The 25,342-nt window shown below is 35.7% G+C and overlaps 1 protein-coding gene across 3 annotated transcripts; it reads left to right on the top strand.

Annotated features, from left to right (window-relative positions):
* Positions 1–9,742: 9,742 nt before the first annotated feature.
* On the top strand, positions 9,743–16,528 carry LOC113287381 (NAD-dependent protein deacylase SRT2-like). 3 transcript variants are annotated; one of them, XM_026536118.1, is made up of 11 exons: positions 9,743–9,875; positions 10,374–10,416; positions 10,559–10,796; positions 10,957–11,019; positions 11,886–11,931; positions 13,355–13,515; positions 13,596–13,725; positions 14,336–14,506; positions 15,065–15,192; positions 16,047–16,146; positions 16,246–16,528. In XM_026536118.1, the coding sequence occupies exons 1-11, from the start codon at positions 9,849–9,851 to the stop codon at positions 16,297–16,299; spliced, it is 1,161 nt and encodes a 386-aa protein (XP_026391903.1). In that variant the 5' UTR covers positions 9,743–9,848; the 3' UTR covers positions 16,300–16,528. The 3 variants fall into 3 exon arrangements, with proteins under 3 accessions (XP_026391903.1, XP_026391902.1, XP_026391904.1); XM_026536117.1 differs by having other exon boundaries at positions 10,954–11,019; XM_026536119.1 differs by lacking the exons at positions 16,047–16,146; positions 16,246–16,528 and adding an exon at positions 15,445–16,026 and having other exon boundaries at positions 10,954–11,019.
* The last annotated feature ends 8,814 nt before the right edge of the window (positions 16,529–25,342 follow it).

Here is a 25,342-nt window from a genome sequence, read left to right as displayed (position 1 = left end):
AGCAAAGGCTTCCTTTCACTGGGAGGGAATGAAGAAGGACCTAGTCCAATATATTAAGAAGTGTGACATCTGCCAATAGCAAAATGTGCCACATACTTCCCCAAATAGATTGCTGCAGCCTTTACAGGTTCCTTACCAAGCATGGAAACACATTTCCATGGATTTTATCACTGGACTACCAAAGTCAGAGGGCAGGGAGGTCATTATGGTGGTGGTGGATAGATTCACCAAATACAATCATTTTTTTTGCCACTCAGTCACCCCTTCACAGCTTCCTCGGCAGCTAAGGTATTTCTTGACAACATTTTTAAACTTCATGGATTGCCTGCTACCATAATATTTGACAGAGATAATATATTCTTGAGTAATTTCTGGCAAGAGCTATTTGCAAAGATGGGAACAACATTACACATGAGTTCTGCATACCACCTACAAACTGATGGGCAGACTGAGAGAGTCAATGCATGCCTAGAATCCTATTTGAGGTGCATGACTAGCTATAGGCCTACTAAATGGGTCGGCTGGTTATCCCTGGCTGAATGGTGGTTTAACTCAACTTATCATTCTAGTCTCAAGCTCACTCCCTTTCAAGCTCTGTATGGGTACAGTCCTCAACAATTTGGCCTTTTCTCTCATGATCCTTCCACCAATGGGGCTGTGGAAGACTATCTACAGAAAAGACAGGCAATGGGCATTATCCTCAAATCAACACTTGAAGAGGCACAACAGAGGATGAAACAACAAGATGATAAGCACAGAACTGATAGAGAATTTCAAGTTGGGGATTGGGTTTATCTGAGACTTTAGCCTTACAGGCAAACATCAGTGCAGTGGAGGAAGAATTTGAAGTTGTCTGCAAAGTTTTTTGGCCCTTATCAGGTCCTTGATAGGTTGGGGAAGGTAGCATACAAGATCCAACTCCCTGCTACTTCTAGAATCCACCATGTATTCCATGTATCTCAACTGAAACCAAAACTGGGAGCAGGGTTACTTCCAAGACCACCTTACCATCTTTGGACTCAAATGGTGCATGAAGGTTACTCCATTTCAGATACTCAACTCCAGGATTGTCAAGAAACATCAACAAGCAGTGGATCAAGTCTTAATACACTGGAGTTATTCTACAGAAGCTGATGCTACTTGGGATAAAAAGGATGTCATCAAAAAGCAGTTCCCTAAGTTAATTCTTGAGGACAAGAATCATTTGGAGTAGGGGGTATTTGTCATAGTCTTCTGAGGGTGCCCTTAGTACTGAGTGCCCTATTTATTTATTAGTGTGCCTTTAACAGTTGGGTTGTAAGAAGGGACCAATGACTGGTATTTGTAGCCGGCCTATCATTGGATTCCTTATCATATATTTTTTGGATAAAATTTCTATTTCTCTATCTTACTCCGGCTCTACCTCCCCTTATGTTATCTTCCTTCTTATCTTCATTTATTTCTCTCTATTTCTCTTCTTGATCTCTTCTCAGAAACCCTAACCTTCTCCTTGTAGTGTAGATCATTACACATAACTGTCAAAGAATTCTTGATAATATGTCAAGAAAGATGCAAGGTTGGGAAAGTAAAATTAATTAATCAAGCAGACAAGACAAGTCAGGATAATTTTGTTTTATGTTGTATGGGTATGTAACATATGCAAGTTTTCAAGCTTTCATACTCAACTTTTCTTCAAATGGATAAGATACAAAGATAATATTAATGGAATAATTAATTAAATCAAAGGTTTCAACATGATTTTCTGGAGCAAACAGTGCTTACTTAAAAGTCTTGGTGGGTTGGGACTTAAATAGTTAAATCATTACAACTTAGCATTTTTAGTTAAACTAGCTTGACGGTTACTTCATAACCAAGATGAGTTGTGGGATAAGGTATTAAAGGGTAAATACTTTCCGCTCCATGGTTTATAGTTTCATCCTCCTCGAGATGATGTTAATTCTAGTTGGATATGGTAAAGCATGAGTTATGGTCTTCAAATCATTCTTAAGCATGCTAAATGGAAAGTGGTAATGGAACTCAGATTAATGTTTGGATTACTAATTGGATTCCCTTTATGTCAACTCATTTACAAGACTAGGATGATATTCATCTTATCAACTACCAACAGGTGTCTTAATTAATTGATTTCAACTTTGTTGAATGAAATATCATCCTTCTTTGACAGGTTTTCACTCAAATCAGTTACATTCGATACTTACTGTACCAATTCAATTAGATCAACCTGATAAGCTGGTATGTCATTTTATTGCTGCTGACTACTTCATCCACTTATAAGCTCCTTTATGAACAACAACTAACCAAAAAATCTTCTCTGGATTTATATTTTCAGTTTGGTTACGGTTTTGGAAATTAAAAATACATTATAAGCTACAGCTTCTTACGTAGAAGGCTTTACACAATGTCATCCTTGTTAAAGCTAGAATATTTCATCATTCTGCAACTAACAATCAACATTGTATTCTTTGCAATGCTCAACAAATTGAAGATGTAGATCATTATTTTTATAATGTGCAGCAATCTTCTGCTTTGTTATGGGTTCCGAATTGGCAGTTAAAGGATTCCCTCGTCAACATACTCATCATATCATATTCCAATCATGTCATAGTTTGCATCATATATCATATCTGTAAACTTAGGTGTAGACTTATTTTTAGTAACACTACTCCCGATCTTATATTGTCATTCATCATGTTAATTCTTATGTTGCATATCATCACCTCGGTAGTTTCAGTGACAATGTTATGTACATTACTAGAACTATATCTATCTTGAATCTAACTTAGAAACCTTCTCCACCAGGATTTTTGAGAGTAAACATTAATGTGCTTCCTTTAATCATCATACTTTATTTGATGGTATTGGAATTATAATAAGAAATAATGCAAGAATCGGTGGGAAAATGATACTTAAAAAGAGCTCATAATGTACATCAAACAGAAGCATGGGCTTTTTTAGAAGCTACGAAATTGGCAGTTTTAAATGGTTAGTCTCATGTGATTTTTGAAACTAATAATATTAGTATCAGTTCTTATGTACATCAAAATTATTCTTTACCACCTTGTTAGAGTGTTCCTTTACTTAGGCAATGTCTAAAATTGTGTAATAGTAGTAATGCTTGGTCCTGTGTGTTTGTTTATATAGATGGTAATAAGGATGTCGATGCTTAAGCTAAAGTTTCACGCATGTTTAAACTTATGTGGGGAAGTCAATATTTTAGTCCAACACAGGTTCGACAGATTCAGGATTTAAGGTATCATGCAGGTGCAGATGAGATAAAATGACCTCTTACTAGGAACGGTCACTTTATAGTTAAATCAACATACAACTATATTCTTCAAGATCAAAATCCAGGCCCTCATCAAAATGAAGAAGACTGCAAATATTGGTTAAAGCTGTAGCGCCTTAAAATTCCTTATAAATGTCGATTGTTCATGTGGAACTCTCTCATGATATTCTTCCAGTCATGAAAAGACTAAGTAGACATATTCAAGTTCAAAATTGCATTTGAAATACTGACATCCTTCATAGCATTAACCAAGTGCAAAATGTGCAACAATGGATAAGATCCCGGACTCAAGTGGGAATGGAAATATTATTTCAACAACAACATCTCATCAAAATTATTGCAATCACTATGTGGTTCTTTTGGAAAGGCAGATGTGAACTGGTTTTTGAAGATCAAAATAGAAGTGCTAGGGACACGTAATTCAGAATAAGGCCCTTTTGTAGCAACTCTAACATAGAAATTACCCATAGTACTAATAATAGACAAGCCACGAACTATAATCAGGACATAAATAGCAATAAAACTTGAGCTTGTACTAGACCTTTTTGTGGTTTGAAAATTAATATCGATGCTTCTTTTATAAAAATTATCATATTGCAGGTCTTGCTCTAATTATTAGAGATGTTTCAGAAGAACTGGTGGAGGAAAGAGTATTAGCTCAAAGATCCAAAGATGTTGAGCAAGCTGAAGCTTTAATAATGTTGGAGGCTATCAAAAAAGCAACTCATCCCCAATCGCATCAATTCAATATTATAATTGAAGGAGACAACAAAAATGTGGTGAAACGTATCAAAGGAAACAATATGTTTGTAAAATGGGAAGATCAAGCTATCGTAAAGGAAATTAGAGATATAATGAAAACTTTGGATGGTGTTGTTGTTAGTTTTATTACTAGGAGTGCAAATGAAGTTGATGACAAGCTTGCCAAATTTGCAAGAATAAGTAGAAGTTCTAGAGTCGTAGGGAATAATATCCCTCCAGCGGTGTTAGCTCAAATCCTATGAATGCTGAGCAGTCTACTGTTTAATTTTGTTTGTGTGTGCTTGTTTATGTGTATTGTTGGTACTTTGGGATTTTCTCCTTGGCTTTAGTGAATTTAATTTTCTTCAAAAAAAAAAACCTTATGTAGGGAATGATGGTTTAGTCAATCTAGCTTGTTAATTTATTTCAAAAAAAAAAAGATGTTTAATATATGTTTTCTCCGGTTTCAAAAAAATAAAAATAAATAGTAATAACCCTAGTCAGTAACTCGACGATTTTTTATCGTAAACTTCGCAAATCGGCACGAATTACTCGTTCCCGAACAATACACACGAACTATTCCAACTCCCAACTGAAAGTCGCGTGTTATTTGGCCCTCACGAATTATTCGTGAATTATACGGTTTCGTGAACAATTCATTTGCTTATTTCGTTTATACTATCCAATAAAATAACTCTTTGAAACCCGATTTTACTCAGCTGATTTACTACTGCTTTCAACCACTGAGCCTATTAGTTTCAAACCTTATAACCCACAAGTAAAATCTAATGTTCATTTGCTAGCTTTTGACGAGATTTGACAATATTTTAGCAAAATGATTATGCAAGTTGATGACAAGCTTGCCAAATTTGCAAGAATAAGTAGAAGTTCTAGAGTCGTAGGGAATAATATCCCTCCACGGTGTTAGCTCAAATCCTATGAATGCTGAGCAATCTACTGTTTAATTTTGTTTGTGTGTGCTTGTTTATGTGTATTGTTGGTACTTTGGGATTTTTCCCTTGGCTTTAGTGAATTTAATTTTCTTTCAAAAAAAAAAGAAGAAAAAACCTTATGTAGGGAATGGTGGTTTAGTCAATCTAGCTTGTTAATTTATTTCAAAAAAAAAGAAGATGTTTAATATATGTTTTCTCCGGTTTAAAAATAAATAAAAATAAATAGTAATAATCCTAGTCAGTAATTCGACGAATTTTTGTCGTCAACTTCGCAAACCGGCACGAATTACTTGTTCCCGAACAATACGCACGAACTATTCCAACTCCCAACTGAAAGTCGCGTGTTATTTGGCCCTCACGAATTATTCGTGAATTATACGGTTTCTTGAACAATTCATTCGCTTATTTCGTTTATACTATCTAATAAAATAACTCTTTGAAATCCGATCTTACTCAGCCGATTTACTACTGCTTTCAACCACTGAGCCTATTAGTTTCAAATCTTATAACCCACAAGTAAAATCTAATGTTCATTTGCTAGCTTTTGACGAGATTTGACAATATTTTAGCAAAATGATTATGCATTAGTTTCAAGCCTTATAAGTTGTAACCCACGATAAAGTCTAATGCTCATTTGCGAGCTTGGAATCGAACCTACGGTCTCATGCTCATGCCTCATGTTTACAGTATTTTAACAAAATGATTTATGCATTAGTTTTAAGGCTTATAACCCACAGGTAAAGTCTAATGCATTAGTTTCAAGCCTTATAACCCACAAGTTTAGTCTAATGCTTATTTGATAGCTTGGAATCGAACCTACTGTGTGTTCATGTCTCGTGCTTCCTACAAGGAGTACCACGCTACTGCTCAAAGCGTTTGTTGATTAAATTGCGTATATAATAAATATTGTTCATTTTGATCGTAAAATCATAAGATTATTTGAAAATTTATTTATTATTAAATATGTGCCGAATTTTGAGTACCAAATTCGTATCTCTAAAACAAATAATACACGTACGTATGCCATTTCGAATAACTATTGAACAACGGATTTTCCAAAGAATAACTAATGTCAAGAATAAGGTGATTTGGGAGATTATTATTCAGAGATGTCAACAAAGGCTGAGCACTTGGAGAAGGAGATATTTGTCAAAAGGGCAGAGATTGATTCTCATAAACAGTGTAATGGCCAGTTTGCCAATTTATTACATGACCATGTTTGAGATACCTGCTAGTGTTGTGAAGGAGTTGGAAAAGCTTATGCATAATTTTTTATGGGGATCTTCGGAAACTAACAGAAAAAGGAGCTGGTTGCATGGTCAAAAGCTATGGTGCCAAAAGCGAGAGGTGGTATTGGTATAAAGAAATTAAAACTTGTAAATAGGACTTTACATTGTAAATGGATATGGAGGTATGGTGAAGAAAAGGAGGCTCTGGAGGCAAATAGTGCTGGAAAATTATGGAGGTTCCTTTTCTCCAAATGTTTCTAAAAAGTGTATGGGGATGAGTCTCCGGTCTGGCGATCTAAGATGCAGACAATTTTTCAAAGATAATACCAATTCTGTTCTCAAAAATGGTAAGAGAATTAGTTTCTGGTGTTATACATTGGTGGGTCAGGTCACATTGAAAGAAAGATTTCAATCACTCTTCAAAATTTCTTCCACAAAAACTACAACTGTAAATGATATGACGTCTGCAAATGGAGCTTGGAATTTTAATTTCAAAAGAAGTCTGAATGAACAATAAATAGGACAAATAGCGGATATGTTACACGTTTTAGGAGATTTTGTACACAATGCCGATGATGAGAATGGCATAAAATGGGGTTTTGGTGGAGATTTTACTGTTAAAAATTGTTATGTGGCTCTTGATGTAGATGGTTTACTTGTTTTCCCACATAAGCAAGTTTGGAATCCTAATGTCCCTCTAAAAGTCTCTTTTGTAGTGTGGACTCTGTGTCATGGGGGTGCACCAACTCTTAATATGCTTTACAGGGCTGGGAGAGTGCAGTCTAATCTTTGTGTTCTATGTGGAGCGGAGCCAGAAACTCAGGAGCATCTATTCCTGCATTGTGTGGAAACTAGGGAGTTGTGGCATTATTACTTGGATAGCTTTCAGGTAACCTGGGTCTTCTCCGATACTGTCAAAAGCAATGTGTGGGCATGGAAAAGATATAAAAGCAAAACTTTTATGCGACAACTTTGGAGTTTAATGCCATTTGCAATCTAGCGCACAACATGGAATGAACGAAATGAAAGAATTTACAGAAATCAGAGAAGGAATCTAGACCAGATGATTGTTTCCTCAAAATGCTCTTTGTTTAGTTGGTCTTTTAAATTCAAATTTGTTTCATGGTTTCTTTTTGAGTACCTTAATCTGTAATTGGAATGTTGTAATTCAGAGGTAGCTTTAGCTATCTCTTCTGCTTTGGTGTCTCCATCACTTTGATGAAGTTTTACTTTTAATAAAACTTTGCCCTTTCTCAAAAAAAAAAAAAAAGGCACGAATTGTTGACCGAATTTGAGTTATGCGAATAATACTCTCCGTGCCGAACTTCTTTCCGTATGCCGAATTGCTATCTAGGATCAGGATAGTATGTACCCTAATTAGCAATTCGCTGAATAATACGTGAATCATTCGTGTATTATTCGGGAACGTACCAATTCACGACCTTTTGACGTATCATTGAAAGACCGACCCTAATACGCGAATATTCTGGACTCACCGAATAATCCGTGAATTATTCGCGCGAATAATTCACGGATTATTCGGTGGCCTTATTTGGCAAGGTTGCTAATGGGTGTACCATAATCCCAAGAAAAATGTTTTTTTGTCCTATATGCATTTTGGTACACCCTAGCAGTATTGATTTGGCCTGATCCAACTCAAGTGACATTTTTTCTTTTTTCTTTTCCCTCAAAAAATGTAAGAGGTATGACTCGAACCAATGTTCATGTGCTCACTAAACAAGAGCCAAGCCACTGAGCTACAAGCCGATTGGTGTTTAATTTGCACACGCGATTTATATAGTTTAAACCATAACTAAATACGTTATTTTCCATCTTATTACTTTTAAAATGCCTACTATATCGCGCCGAATTTTGTATGCCGAATTCATATCTCTAAAACGAATTATACACGTACGTATGTCGTTCCGTATTATTGTCAAATGACGAATCGTTGACCGGATTTTTGACCGAATTTAATTTTTACAAATCCGAATAATACTCGTACGTATGTTGTTCCGTACGTTTGTCGTATCCCGCATTACTAAGTAGGGTATATACTAAGGACACTTTCTATGGGTGTGGAAAACATTCATGTTTTCCATTTATGCACACACTATGGAGGTGGCAAACTGGCAAACCGGTCTGGCTAAGTGGAAAATTTTCCACTTAGCCAAGACAGGTCAAGTTTCCACCGAGCGATAGAGTCTCGACCGCTCGGTTTAGTTTACACCATTAGGTGTACACCGCCAGCGGTGTAGACTAGACCACTCGTATCATCTCATCCAACGGTCATCATTTCATCTGCCTATAAATACAATATCAAATTTCATTTCAACTCACACCATTTCTTCCATCTCAATTCTTTCACTCCACAAATCCAATATGTCAGTTTGAGTTCGACCTCGCAAATTTAGCATATCTGAAGATGAATCCATTTGCGGGCATTATGTTTTTGTTATGCAAGATATGGCCGATGGTGGACAAGGATGTGAAGTTGTGGGATGTTGTACTTGTTGAAGGCTATCGAAACCGACAAAATGGCCAAAACGTAAATGATGTGGAGCAAATGTGTCGGCTCGAATGGCGCAACAGAGTTGGAACAAATTTTCACTCCGAGGGTTGTTATCTTATCTTGAGGGTGTTGCCCAAATATGATCAATTTAGAGTAAATGCCTGAATATGATGCATCTTTCGTTTGTATGATGCAACTTCATTTGTATCAAATTTTAATTTTAAGATATTAATATAAAATTAGTGCATCTTTCATTAAAAGTTTAGAATTTTAATTTACATTAGTACCTCTTTCATTCATCTAGATAATGACATAACTTACAATAAAGACTTTAAAAGTACAAATTTGGGACAATGTTCTTCATCTTGTTTATCTTCTTCATTTCACCAAACTTCCAATCAATGCGCTCATGAACGAAGTCTCCTTTGTTTATCTTCTTTTTTGCCTTCAAATTTTCCTTCCCTTGAATTTTTCTTGGTCTTCTCTTAGTTGGAGGTTTGATTTGGTTAATATCCAAAACTTGTAGACTTCTTTGATTTTTACCTATTTCTTTATAACCTTCACATATCTTATTAAGGGCGGATTCAAGCACCACTCCAAAAAAATCAAGTTGGGTAGCCAAATCAAGTTAGGATTCAAACTTTGCCATTTTGAAAGATAATAAAATAGAAAGATGGAAAATTTTTGCGTGAAAAAATTGGTGTAATGTTTGTGTGAATTTGTACCCTTTTAATAGCGATGCAGAAAAAACCGTTGGGGGTTTCAAATCCACCGAACGGTTGAGACTACACCGCTACCGGTATAGACTCGACCGTTTATCTTTTTTCCTATAGTGGCTCGGCCAGCTGGCATGGCAAATGAAGGGTTTAGCCATTTGCCATTGGAACCGGCCTAATAATGTAGAAGTGCTGCTGAAAATAGATCAAGGCAAGTTAGACCGCTTGCAGTTAAACAACGTGGGTATAATTAACATCCCACACATCAAACACAATTATTTATTTTTTTATTATTTTTTTTTTGTGGTGGTTAACAAAATAACAGGACCGAGAAAATTAACGTTGAGAGTGAGAAAACGAAGAAACTGAAGAAGAATTAGACTTACGGAGGAGAGATTACAGATTGAAACAATGATGTCGTCACAACCTCTTAAAACCGTAAGCCTCTATCATCTCTCCTAATTCATTTAACCTGTTTGGAATTCAATAAACCAATACTTAGATTTCATCTTATATAATTAATTATGCTAACTTTTGCTATTGAATTGATTGATGAAAATGTCATTTATTAAAATTGAATTTGTATTTGAATTCTCCTTTTTCAGTTTAATTAGCGGTATCATATTGTTTTCTATTCATGGAGTAAGAATGATGTTGATTTTTGTTATACTGTAGCACATTACTATTTCTTCTTCTTTTTAGCTGTTTTTTTTTTTTTTTCTTGAATTTAGTTTGATAATTTGAGGTTTTAGTAGTTGTTTGATACTGACAGTCTTCTGTATATGAGATGAAGTTAATATAAGTTTCTTTATATACTTGAATCTACATTCTGTGTGTTTTAATTAAATGATACGCAAACCATCTGATGTTTTGGAAAATGTTTGATTTGTATGTGAGTAATGTGGGGCTCTAATCTTCTTGATTTTACTTATGCAGTTAATTCTTAGTGCCAAACAAGTGTTAGGGACCAAAACCATAGGTAAACTACTACTTTTTCATTGATTATATTGTACCACGTGGTCTGTCCTCATTGTTCTGTTGATTTCTTTTTCTTGTTTAGTAGTGTGTCACACCTGCTTGATGAAAACACTTTGACGTTTTACAGACTTGTGTTTTTCTAGATGTGGTTCTGTTAAATATGAGACATGGTCTATTGCCTCGCAATGGAGGACATACCCTATCTTTACAAGGTAGTCTTAGGCATATTCGAACAACATGCCGCATTTCAGTTCCTGGGATGACATCAAAAAGTGAAGATAAAGTTTCTCTTGAGTTTTTAAGGGATAAGAAAATGGTGCCAAATTCAGAGCCTCCGAGCATTAAAGATATTGACCTTTTATACGAGTTTGTCGATAAGAGGTATGTTTTCAGATAGTATTATTATTATTATCTATGTTTGGTTACGTAGTTTTCACTTTTAATCAGTTTGCGGCTTTAGCAAGTAAATCATGGATGAGGATATTAAATTTCTCTTGGGGATAACTGATTCAGTTTATCATTGCTGGTTATGATGCAGTAGCAATCTCATTGTTTTAACTGGAGCAGGAATAAGCACAGAATGTGGTATTCCTGATTATAGAAGGTTATGTTTTTGCATCACTTTCCAATTGGTTTCCTTAAAATGATATGTGGATGCTGTGCTCTGACAAAACATTATATCTTTTGAACCACTTAAACGACCATTAAGGGGAACTCCTAAGGTGTGGTTCCAAATTATCCACACGTACGGAGTCTCCTTTTACAATAGGGGATGAGAGGTTTGTATGGACTGTGCTGCTAGGGGTAGTCCACAAGAACATCCACGTCTTTCTACTAAAAACAAACGAAAAGGAAAAAAAAAAATCTAATCTAATTTTCCTAGGAAGTCCGTTTGAGTGTGAACGGACATTGGAGGTCTATCTGGACAAGTCCACTTGAGGAGTCCTTAAGGAGACTCATATGGATTTCTCCACATGTGGACTTCTCTCACATGTGGATATTAAAAATTGGCAAAGTAGTTACTTTTTGGACCAAATGAGAAGGATATCCACACAGTGTGGATGATCTTCCTCTCCATAGGATTTATCCTTAGACGTGTATTACTGTAGTTTTGTGGATGAATGTGTGTTCAGTTTTGCAACTATCTTAGCCTATGTTCTGAACAGCATATTGTACTCAATTTTTTGCCGTAACTTACGACCGTTTTTATGATGTTGGATGCAAATATCCCTTCTATTGTTTATTCCTTCTTTCTCCGTTATCATTGTAAACACCTTTTACTTTTTTGATACAAATAGAGAGGGGGTATGGGCAGATGTAAATTTAGAACTGTAAATGTTCAATTGCATTTGCAGTGTGTTCAGGATATTAATATTTTTGATGAAATTGAAACAATTTGGATTCTCTTGTAAATTGATACAATACATCTTTTCTCCATTCAAAACTGATATTTCTCCTGTTCCTGTGCAGTCCAAACGGAGCTTATAGTACTGGCTTCAAACCGATTACACATCAGGTGATTTGAGGACATTTGGTGAGCTACTGTTGCTCGTACATTATTTTGATGCCCAGAGGTGAACTTTGGCTGATAATTCCACATAACGAGCAAATCGACAGTATTAATATCTTAGCTCATAAAACTCTTCAATTACTATTGCCGCCACCTTTGTCCTCTTAGTTGGGCAACATTAGTAGATGAAGTGGGGAATAAACAAATTTAAGCAGGACAAATAGGAGAAGCCCAATTTGGTCGCTGCTGCTTTCCTTGTTTAGGGCTTTAATGGACCGGGACTGAGAAGTAGAACCAAAAACTAATCTTGAAACTATCTCAGTATGTACTTAGGAGCTTCAGTCTCGTTTTGATGTGGGGAAACTCTTCAGTAGCAGTGGCTGATAACTCGGGTGAATATCCTGAGGAGAGCTTTAGTTTGATATCTTGTTAGCAGCGCAGTTCCAGAATGGAGCCCCGAGTGATGGACTTATGGTGAAGTAAATTAGGAAATCTAGGGAGGGGCCTAGGCATAGAGTATAAATACCTAGATTGCTTTTATGTGAACCAAATTATCTCCATTAGTCAAGTTGGCAGTTGACATAATTATTTCTTCTACTTACTGAAGATAATTGGAAGATGGGAAGTGTTAGTTAATTACAGGATTGGAGAAATAATGATCTCACTCGGCCACGATTTTACTAGATGTAGGAGTCCAATGAAGAGTTGGGAGGTACAGATCTGATAGACTTCATGACATATACATGATGTCGCAGGGTACCACACGAAAAATGAGGGGTTGATTGAATTTATATGCAGCGGCATAGATAGTCAATCAAGACTAATTGTCTATTTCAAAATTTTAAAAACTTCAACAAGCAACCCCATTTTGTTGGTAATGGGCATTCTTGGACCAGCACCTCCTGATAACAGTAAGCACGGTTTGACAGGCATTTGATAGTTTGAGGTTTTTACTTATCTGAAATTTCAATGAAACCCTCGATCTACAGGGTGCAAAGAGGGGGAAGTGAGGGACCAGGACATATGATGGACTCTTAAACATCAGTCAGCACGACAATCCTGGATCGCGGAGAGATGAAAAAATGAAGAAGACATGTGGTAGTTAGGTGGGTTATGTCCAGGTGGTAAAGGAATTGTAGAAAATGGATCCTAATTTAACACATGGCTTCACAGCTTGTCCCATCGTGCTAGACTGATAGTATTCCCTTAAATGGCCACACTTATTCAAACTTCTGGTGCATTCTAGATTCTCTTTATTATTGACCTCATTATATGTGTTCCCAACTGGCAGCAAGATACTCTTTCAGTGGGAAGTAGCTTAATATTTATAATCATCATTTTTCTCCTTCTTTGTTGACCTTTTGCAAGCTCGTACCTTTTTCCTGTAAACTCACATGTGCTAATCAGGGTGAACTTCTTCCATGGGTAGCAATTTGTCCGTTCAAGCCGAGCTCGCAGGAGGTATTGGGCAAGGAGCTATGCTGGATGGAGAAGGTTTAATGCGGCACAACCTGGTCCAGGTCATAAAGCTCTTGCATCCTTGGAAAAAGTTGGCCGAGTAAACTTTATGATTACACAGAATGTTGACAGGTAATCTCTCCCTCCCTTGCTCGTGTATATATATATATATATAATCTCTTTACTGATTATTTATCATTATCTTGTCTAAGGCTGCATCACCGTGCTGGGAGTAATCCACTTGAGTTGCACGGGACTGTGTACACTGTAGCATGCTTGGATTGTGGGTTCTCATTTTGCCGGAACTCATTTCAGGACCAAGTCCAGGCTCTGAATCCGAAGGTTCGTTTTATTCATAGCATCCATCTAATCTAAAATTCTAGCTAGGTAATTTTGTTATCTAAACCAAGCAGTAGTATGAAATATTTTATATGTGAACTACTAATCTTATTAAAGCTTAGGAAATGGATGTACATACTATGATGCATGTGGTGGCTTATTTCTTTGGTTAACTTTGTGGGTGAGAGTCGAGATTTATTTATTCGGTGGTTCAGTTTTCTATGGATTTGTGAAAAGTGTTTCCATTTCCAGAACCTTATACCCTGATTTTCGAGTATCTATCTCTCATGGGACCAGTAATAGGTAGACGACACCAATTTTGTAAAATTGGTGGTGGGTGTCTGTTGGTACGTGGAGTTAGGGTTGAGGCAGTGAACCCTTAAGTTGGCAAATTGTGCTCATTCAACAATTTAGTTTTCCATGAGCGTATTCCTACTTCCAGACCTAAATATTTTTACTTTGTCCTCGTGTTGTGCATGGTCCATTCCTATTGTGTATCGTTGCCGTAGTTTTAGCCCTTTCTGTTTGTACAGAGATAGAATTGAGTGTGTGTTGTGACATTTCATGCCCTAGTTTTGCTACTCAAGAAGTGTATTTGATTATTCTTCTGCAGTGGGCAACAGCAATTGAAAATTTGAACTTGGGAAGTACCTCAGCAGGGTCAGAAAAGAGTTTTGGCATTCAGCAGAGGCCTGATGGTGATGTTGAGATTGATGAGAAATTTTGGGAGGAAGATTTTGACATCCCCAACTGCCAGAAATGCAATGGAATTCTGAAACCTGATGTAAGACATACTGACCTTGCTCCCGTTTAATCAACTGAAGCATTTCCTTGGGTTCTTACTCACACCCAGCAAAATAAATAACCATTTTCAAGTTCGATACAAAATCTAACCAGATAAGTTGAAATAGCAGGAAAAAATCCCTTATGTCTCCTTGGATCTGAGTTAAACTTCATGATGAGCTTCTCCAATGAATGCCAGGGAAAATTGGAGAAGTGAATTCAAGAAATACTTAGAATATTTTTATCTTTGTAGTAGCACTATACCATGATTTGGGTGCTAAAAGCAGAGAGACTAAGTATTTCTTGGGAGAACCACATGCAAGGTGATATTAGAATTGCTATCAAGGTAAAAGACCAGAATCGATTTTGGACAGACCATAATGGAATCCCTGGGTAATCCTTCACTTGTAAGCAAGTTTTCAAAAGCTGGTCAAGTCTGCGGGCATTAACATCATGCATCTGTAGTTATAATACGGCCATCATGATTTGAGCGTTGCCACGGTAAACCTATTTACAATTCTAATTGTGTTCGTCTTTGTGTGCATTGGAATCTCTGTAGGTTGTCTTTTTTGGTGACAACGTTCCTAAGGACAGAGCTAATAAAGCAATGGAAGCTTCAAAAGGGTGTGATGCCTTTCTTGTGCTAGGATCTTCCCTCATGACCATGTCTGCATTCCGACTTGTCAGGTATTAAAACTGGTGATCTTTATATGAGGAACTGCCATGTAGTTATAAGTGGTCCATTCATAAGAATTGCCTTAATAGTTAATAGTAGTTTTTTCATTGCCTATTTGTACTTCGCCATATCTGCAACATCAGCTGATGTTCCGGCAAGAACTCAGTCCATTATATTTTCCTCTCAGAGATAAAAGTGAAAAGAAACAATGCTTATTCCAGTGTGCTCCCTAAGAGGTGCAACATCTTTCTTTCTGTATCTAGGTAAGGTCTGCAGTTGGCCAATGAAGCACTCTAGTGAGCGGTGAGTCACCAAAGTCCTGTTAAGAAGAATAAAAACTTGCAATTTGAGAAGTATCTAAATCTGTACTGTCAGGTCCATAGATTTCTTTGGAGCATCAAAGTATAGACTCTTTAACTGGTGGGACCTATGTGCTCCATTGCAGGGATGGGTCTGAGATTAAGTTGCAGTATATTTTTCATAATCTTGCAATCTGATGCATCGAGGAATGAAAAGTCTACTGTAGTTAAAAGAGTCAGCAACTTGTTTTTGTTATTATGATTATACTTTTTGAGCAAAGCCGCCTGTATGGTACAGAGCGCCATTAACATGGGTTTTGTCTTTATTACCTGTGGTAAGAGAAGAGAAATGATCCGAGTTCTAGTTCAGTAAGCCATGTGATCTGAATCATGTGACGGGGTTTCAGATTCAAATCCAAAGCAAATTCATTATTTGGATGCCGTGATTGCTCCAATATAACCTTTCACTAATCTAACTGAGCTCCCTGTACTGGAGCCTTCGTATCTTCAAGTCAGAATGAGTAGTTCCTTGCGTATTTTAATTTCTCACTCTCAATCCTTCGCAGAGCTGCTCATGAGGCTGGTGCAAGTGTTGGGATTGTGAACATTGGTCCCACACGTGCTGATGACTTTGTGCCCTTAAAAATAATTGCAAGATGTGGAGAGGTACAATAAATCTCTACTTAATTGCATCATGAGGCTTTTCGTTTCTGTTTTCTTACATCTGTTGGTAATATCTTTTTGTTTCTTTATTTGTTTCTCCAGATTCTACCCAGGTTACTTGACGTGGGTGTCCTCTCCCTACCAGCTGTGCATTGACAGATCTGAAAAGTGGTATTGCGTGATATTCGACTCCACTTGAGTTCAACTAATTGTTAAAAAGTAAAAACCTATAAAATTGCTTATTTAAATTCATATAGCGTGATATTTGGCCGGGAACATTTCAAGTCATTCCGGATTATAATTTATTTAGTGCTCTTGAAGTCTGTGAATATAATTTAATAGAACTTTGTGTTTGCTACGTTTGGCGCATGTCCAAAAAAAAAAATATTCTCATTATCGGGTCTACAATTAATTTTAGGTACCGTGACATCCATAATTATTTTCGTGACATCCATAATTATATGAAATTTTGACATAATAGGTTATGCATCAGGGGTATAATTGATAACGTAACTTGGATATAACATATTTAAAAAACTGCGCCTTGGAATTTTACAAATTCTATATTGTTGGAAATCTTTTTAAGAGAGCTACACAACGAGTACAAACAACAATATCAAATTTTTGTTTTTCACGAAAAAATTGGAGGTGATTATCATTTTAGGCAAATTTTTTGAAAACTTGATACATAACCATTATGCAGCCACCAAAAAGGATGCATAACGCATTATGCAGATGCATAACGAATTATGCAACCATTTTCTCCACTGCATAACAAAGTTATGCATCTATAACAAGTTATGTAGCCATTGTATTAATGCGTACATAAAAGATAGATGCATAATGCATTATGCAACAATTTTATCGATGCATAAAAGATTGTGCAACAATTTTACCGATGCATAAAAGATTGTGCAACAATTTTCTCGATGCATAATGCATTATGCAACCGTATTTTTTGTAAGTGCATGACAAGTTATGCAGTCTTTGTTTTTGTTGGTTTTAATAGTGACAAAAAAGTTGATGCATAACGTGTTATGCAACCGTTTTCTGGACTGCATAACAAGTTATAAAGAAAATTTTGTAGATGCATAATAGGTTATGCATCCATTTTTATAAATGCATAACATATTATGTGTTTTTCTTTCCCTGTATTGCACAACAGTAATCCGTGCTTCTCTTTCCCTATTTTTATAACAACGACCACCATCCAAACTCAACTTCTGGTACTCAATTTGACAACCCATTTTCTCAACAGCATCACAATCATCTTCCCTGGTTCACATCATCACAAACCCATCTATAATTTCTTACCCAGTTTAACATTCATCCTCAATTCGAACGACAACAGCTTCCTCTGCCTATTCTGTCAAATCCACCAATTCGAAATCCACCTCAAATCTACCAGCAACAAATCCCATTTCAACCACCAACACATTAACAACATCAGATTCAATATCTCATTCATCTCTTTTGAATTGCAGCACCACCAGCATCTGCTTCACAATCTCACAATCAGTAGAAACCCCTTCAATTTATTGTCGTCTTTGCCATTGCAGATTCAACCAGAAACCCATTTAATCCATGGGAACAACAGTAATTCAACCAGAAACCCATTTAATCCATGGGAACAAAAGTACCTCCTTTCTCTCTTCTTCTTCCCTTCGGCTTCGAAACCAATCCGCTGCAAAACTTACACGTTCACAGCCATGAATCAATCGAACCCATTTCAATTCAATCGACTTTCTTCACTGCAGCAATTTTGTCTCCAATCCTCGATCTAACCTTCAATCCAACCCTAATTCTGACGTACAACAACACCAACTTCTCTATCTCAGATTTCTCTTCTATAGTACCAGTAACCACCGGAAACCCATCTCGTATTCGAGCCAAAACTTCTCTCGGTTCAGATCCCCTTCTCAGATTCCTTCTTGAACTCCAATTTCTCAATTCGATTACCATAGCAAAAACCTAGCCAAAACCCATTTCTTCTCTAATTGATTTCGAATCAAAAAAAAAATACTAGGAAAGAAGAATAAAAGAAGTAACGAAAGAAAAACGAGGAAGAATAAGCGAAGAAACAATTATAGAAATTCTGGGTGTGGGAGAAAAAATTTCCCAGAAAATGGGTGCGCGCCTGAACTTTTCTGAGCGTGGGTTTCACAGTGGAAAAAATATGTAATACGGGTTTCGCTGTAGTTTTCACTTTGGATTATGTGATCTCCCCCTCCCAACTCATCCTCCCTTAGTTCCCTTGAGCCTTGTCTAGGAGGAAAATCTTGTACCATTGTACAAATCTGTAATTTGTGGCCAAAAAAAGTCATGTAAAACAATACTAGAAATTACTGGTTAATCCGGTATATGAGAACTGTTAGTGTGTAGTCCAGCACTAAAAAACATTTAATCGATGTCCATCACACATGCGAGTGATTTGAATCTATTTTTTACATATACCAAACGTACCCTTCTGCAAATATATATAACGAGGAAATCAAATTCGAGATATATTTCTTTCCTTTTTTATTTTCTTCATTTCAGATCTGAGTCTCTCGTTTCTCTGCTGCTGCGTTTTTTGTCTCTCGCTCTCTGCTACTGCTGGTGTCTTTCAGTTAGGTTTATCTCAATTTCGAATTAGATTTATCTCAGATTCTAACAAGGTACTTTACTATAATCATCATTCTTTCTTCTTTGTTGCTTTTTTTTTAATCATGATGATCAGAATAATTGTATATGATGTACATTGTTCAATTTCTTCAATTAGCAACTAATCGTTTTTACTATGATTCACATTGTTCAACTCAGTTTTCGTTTGATTTTAAGTAATTGTGATTTTTGTACTTTTGAGATATGTTGTTCATTAAACATATCATGTAGTAATTTTGTTTTTGCTTTTATATAGCTGCAGTTCATTAGCATCCCTTTTTCTTTTTTTTGATATGTTCATATTTCTCAAAATATATGGAACATACTTATTCATAGACACAGTACATATTGATATATATTACAATGTTTTGTTATTTATCTGACATTTCATACCAATACGTATTGCATATATCATGCTCCTTTTCATCCTGCAGTACATGGCAATACATATAAAAATGTATAGCACATATCCATTCGAAGACTCGGTACATGTCTGCATACAACATGTCAATACGTATCAATGTATAGTACATATCCCGTCAGAGACTCTTTTTTATCCTGTAGTACATGTCAATACATATAAATATGTACAACGCATATCCATTCGGAGACTCAGGACATATCAATACGTAAACTGAAGAACATAAATTGAAAAAGAGAAACTGCAACCTACGTGTTCACATGTTACTCTGGCACACGTGTTTTTGGTTATAGGTAGATTGGTAAAAAAAATGGTTTTTGGACCAGCGGTTAAAAAATATCTCCCGCTGGACTATAGGATAAGTGGTATACGAGTTTGTGGACCAACTAGCAATTTTATAAACAATATATAACTTGATACCGTGACCAAAAAATATTTTATAAATCAAAATTTGCTCTTAAACCAAAAGCTATCCCATGTCCGAACTTTTTTATTTGGCACCATAGATATTGCCCAAAATCTCATGGCTACTACTGGCGTGTTAAGGACAGTCTCCATCTATTATCCAGTTTGGCGTTGTTGTGAGTTTTAGAAACTTTTTTGTTGCGTGTTGTTGTATTGTGTTGTGAAAATAAAGCGGCACGTGACATTTAGTAAACTATAATTTAAAAAGCGTTGTGAAATTAACAAATTGTAAATTTTATTTGGTAAATTCGTATTTGAAAGTGTTGATGATGTAGTTAATGACGAGAATAGACATGTTTTAAAAATAACTGTAATTATAATATATTATATTTTTAATTCTAATATATTTAACAAAATATAAGTAATATTTATTTTATTATTTTATTTATTTTTAACCATACACATATTTTATTATCGGATAAAGACTATTCATAAAAAAAACTAGTTTGAAACCTAACAAGCTAAGATCCAACAGCATACTACTACATTACTTTAACAGGTTGCCGCGCTAGCCTACCAGCGAGCCTCATGAGGAACCGGACAAGGGAGCCGAAGCGGATAGGGGGGCTAATTGTGTTGCAAGGGGGGGCAAGCTAACTCTACCTTCCAAGTCAAACTCTGCAATATTGCGCCATCGGAGACTCGAACCTGGGACCTCCTGGAGCGCACCAAATCTTTGTGGAAATGGGTTGACTAGCTGAGCTAGCTACTCGTTTATTTTTTATAATTATTTTTATCATTTAATAAAGAATTTTATGATTATGGTTTGCCTCGAAAAAAAATATTATTATTGCAATCTTTATTTATCATTTCAAAAGAAATAAAGAATTTTATGATTATACTTTTCCTCGAAAAAATATTAATATTGCAATCTTTATTTATTATTTTAAAAGAAAAAAAATGAAGAATAGAGGAACTAGATAGAAGTTAGAAATATAATGTCAAGTGTACAATATTCTAGGATAAAATATGTTGTTATAATAAAATAATAAAGTTATAATAGAGAAGCAATTAAATCAAATTACGTGGGTCCATAGCTTCTTCATTTCCAGCTTTTAAAAGCTAGTGCAAAGTAGCTTTTAAAAGCAGGTCTTATACACATTATTATCTTGCGGATGGGATTTATCCAAAATGGTCAACATTGGTTCAATATTACCGTCGGGCCCCTGCCGACAATTGGGTCACTCATACCGGAAATTTAACCAACACCAAATGGCGTTGAGGAAGGATGTGGAACGGGCTTTTGGAATTTTGAAGAGGAAGTTCACTATCATTTGTGTCCCATATCGTGGTTTAAGTCCTCGTGAAATGCACAAAACTATACCCACTTTCATAATTCTATATAATTGGTAATTCAGGAAAGTCGTCATGATAAGAAGTAGACTAACTATTAAGATGAAGATTTGAGGCCTGAGATTCAACTAGAAAAAGGATTGTCTACAAGAAACTATGCGCAGATGACTAATTACATTCAAAATCAAAATCTTTATGACAGCTTAAGAGAAGATCTGAGAGTGAATCTCTGGGAAGATTATGGAAGAGACGTCAGACATAATTATAGTAAGTTTTATTTAATGTATTAGTTTAAACATTTAATTGTTAATTTACTTGTAGTTATTCAATTGTCACTTGGAGGTTTTCAGTTGATCAAGTGATAAAAACTTTATCGCCAACGACTTTCAATATATCACATATATTTATCCACTCATCCCATTTCAAAATCAGAACTTCTACAAAATATTATATTCTCACTATCCAATCTCAATCAATATGCCTAATCCTAACTTAACTCTAGACGAAGATTTATCTCTTTGCAAAAATTATGTAATACACTATTCGAGAAGGAGTAAAGAACAGTATCAAGCTGGTTTAGTCAGTCAGAGTTATTGGGGAAAAGTTCATGATATCTTCTGCAATGACATAGGTAACCCTCACAATCGGGATCGTGCACAACTGTTCTGTCAATTTTTTTTAAAGAAAACAAGTAAAAGAATTTATTGTTTTAGTTCGGATTGTAAGTCGATATGATGAAATTTTTGTGCGATCTCGAGATGATGAAATTGTTGTGCGATTTCGAGATGAATGGCGAAGATGGAAAATAAAGAATTTTGAATACAAAGCTCATTTTCACTTCCTCAATGAGTTTCTCATTCTTTCTCCTAAGATGTGGTCAGGACACATAAGAATTTAATTTAAAAACCTGCCCCCCTCTAATTCCCCGTAAAAAGATTACTTTTTGAGAAAATTAGGAAGTTAAACAGTTGGTAATAAAATCATTATGAGACTTTATTTTCTACTTTACAATACATATCAATATATAAAGATGGGCCACATACTCCAAGTATGTGGCCCGACCACATCATAGCCACACCGGTTTCTCATTATTCATACGGGATTTTTATACGATGTAATGATGTTAATGTGGTGTTACAATTAAGTAAAAGTTATTAAATAGAATGCAACAACATTCCAAAATAAGCAACTTTTCGTTTCAATTTAATATTCGTTAAAAAGCAACAACATTTCAAATTAAAATCAATACATCAATTATCTAAAGGTACTACTGCATCGAATTCATCATCCTCCTCCTCATCATCAGTTGTATTGTTATTAAATCGACTTGTTGCCCCACATGTTTTTGTTAGGGGTTCATAATTGAAGTGTCCGTACCAAGAATATTATGCTTATCATAGCCATTAACAAAAAGATTTTGAGAAAGCCGGTTATTTTCCGTCTCCCGTTTTTGGTATTTCCGGCCAACCTCTCTTTGCTTCTCGACGGTTTTCTAATGTTCCATAAACTCCTCCATGTTATAACCATAGGAACTCCCCCTTCTTGAGCTAATTTATTAGCCAGTCTTTCTCAGTTTCTTCCTAGAACTTTTTTATTAGCATCATCATGGAGAACTAAATTGGCATTTGGGTTTCTTGTGGTATCTGGTGAAGAAGTTGGATTTGATACACTTGGTGAAAATGTTGTTGAGGCAGAAGAATTGTAGGGTGATCTTTTAGGTACTCGTTGATTAGCTGCTAACACATTTGGATTATATTTGTTCAACACTTTCAAAATATGATAAAAACTTTCGAATTAGATTTCTTACATTGCTAATTTGTACGATACAGTCTTTCCATGTAACATCCACAACACCACTCTCCCGACCTCTCTTGGCTTGCATTATTGCAGCAACGCAAGAGGTAACTTCCTTATTGATCATAATGAAGCGTTGTGCCAACCCAGTCGCATCATGATAATTGATGTTCATGGTCTGTTCTTGATATTTCCCATGGTGTTATCATATTGTTGTGCACCATCGATGCAATCTTGGGTAAAGAAAATAATATAATTACGACAAATGCAATCATGTTGGTGTTATCATGTTGATATTTCCCATGGTGTTACCAAATGTGTATAATCCAAGTCTATATAAATATATCATAGAACTTCTTGTCTCAAGGAGTAGGAGATAGAGTAGATGGACTTTTGAGTGACAAATAAGTTCAAGTCTTCACATACCTTTTTGTCAAGAAGTTCCACCGGTTCCTTGAGTAGTTCTTCTTCTTGTATAATGAATCGCCATGAAGTCCTTGAGCTCAACGACACTTTCTATACTATGGTGATATGTATCACTCCCCCTTAATCAATACTCCATCTCACATGGAAACCACTCCCCCTTACACAATGATCCGAAAACCATATGTATTTGTAGTGTGAACTACATATTAATTCTCCCCCTTTTTGTCAATAAAATTGGCAAAGGTACAAGAACGGGATCATAATGAAATTTCCGAAAGAGACATTTCATGGCTAAAAAAAATACATACCAACTAATTTAGATGAAATCATAAAGCCTAAGCTAAATGCATTCATCAAGGAGTTTAAAGATACAAGATAAACCCTCTAAAATTCCACAACCGCACACCCCTCAATATATGACCATCAAGCACAAGTTCAAAAGAACTCTCCCTCATTTGATGTCATTCCCTAAAGAACAACAAGAGCGACCTTAATTTCAAAAGAAAAGAAGGATTTTATTAGACACCAAAAACCATGAGAATGATTTTCTATATCCAAAAACTCAATCAAATTAATCACAAGTAAACCCATGATTAATTTAATCGGAATACGCAACCAAATTAAACACAAAAAGTGATCAATTCAATTGATTGGGCTCAACATAAGATAACTTAAGGAGCTACGACTAAGTTAACCATAAGATAATGGTTAGCTTAACCGTTCATATACTCTACACAAGAAAACCTTATGGAGTTACGAAAATACTTAACTAGATTAATTACAAGAGAACCCATAATTAATCTAATTGGAATACACAACCAAACTAATTACAAACGTAATCAATTTAATTGTCATTTGTTTTGCTCGACATAAGAATACTTACGGAGCAATAACTAAATAACCAAACAAGATGATTAATTTAGTTCAATATGCTCGACATAACATGTCTCACGGAACAACAACTAAGCTAAGAAATCAACTTGGTTGTATAATGCTCAACATAAGATACATTTCGGAGCCTTACAGTAATATGGATCAGGGATGATCAATATTGCGGAATACACAAGACTCATTCTATCTTCAATCACTATTTTCATAACGACAATAATAGACATAATCCTTGAAAACAAAAGATTTTAACCTATCTTACATCAAATAATTGACAATATAGGCTGAACTTTTGTATTTGCTAAAAGTCCATTGACTCTTTTACCAGTACGTGAATACCGAACACGAACGACTTTACTTTTGACAAAGTATGGGACAAATATAATTCATGGACGTAAACGCCAATCCCATAACAAATTGCAATATATCAAATCATAAAGATTAATACTGCAAAACCATCATCCTCCAAATATTTTTAGAATTTAATACCAATAAACCTAAAAAAGAACAGGAAGATGAAAATAATAGCTATGTGTAGTCACAATAATTGTTGTTCAAAGCACTAGTTATTATTCCAACTAAACCAAAAAGAAGACATACTAGGCAACAAATAAAACAAGCTAAAGGAAAACAGACTCCAGTGCTATTCTGAACACGAACTAAATCATATGGACGGTTCAGAAACCTCATGAGACAACTGGTCTTTGAGCTTGTGATTGTTAGCATCCATTACATCATCGGAGAGGTGATTCTCTTTACGAAAATCATTGATGTGAGATTTTATGAGACCAAGGTCAAAGGTAACCTTTTACAACTCAGTTTTCAGCGCATCAACACTTTTAATAGTAGCAATGAGCTCTTGTTTTGCTTCCCCAAAGTACTTAAGAAAGTCATGAACAACTTCAGCAGAAATCATATCATCCTTTTCAGCATCCTCATGAATATAGGCAAAATAACATGAAGCATTAGGATGATCTTCATCTACAAGGGTTCTTTTCTTCTTGGACTCAACAACACCTTTGTCAAGGAATCCTCTTGGAAAACCCCCATAGCAAGATGAAGAAGAAGGCATTCTTGACAACCCAGAAACCAACCTAGAGTATGGGTACGTGACTTTTGCAACTCAATAGGTAAGTATATAAGGGTTTCCTGAGGAAGGGATTTTAGGGTTTAAACAGTTGACTCGTTCCAGAACATGGATACCCGTTCAAGTGCAACATTACCCAGAAAAGAAAGGCCCACAAACAAAACTTTCGCTACAAAAACAAG

Source organism: Papaver somniferum, chromosome 6 (genome assembly GCF_003573695.1).
Source record: "Papaver somniferum cultivar HN1 chromosome 6, ASM357369v1, whole genome shotgun sequence".
Lineage (NCBI taxonomy): Eukaryota > Viridiplantae > Streptophyta > Magnoliopsida > Ranunculales > Papaveraceae > Papaver > Papaver somniferum.
Note: the sequence above shows the minus strand (reverse complement) of the source record. Positions and strands in the feature narration are given on the sequence as shown.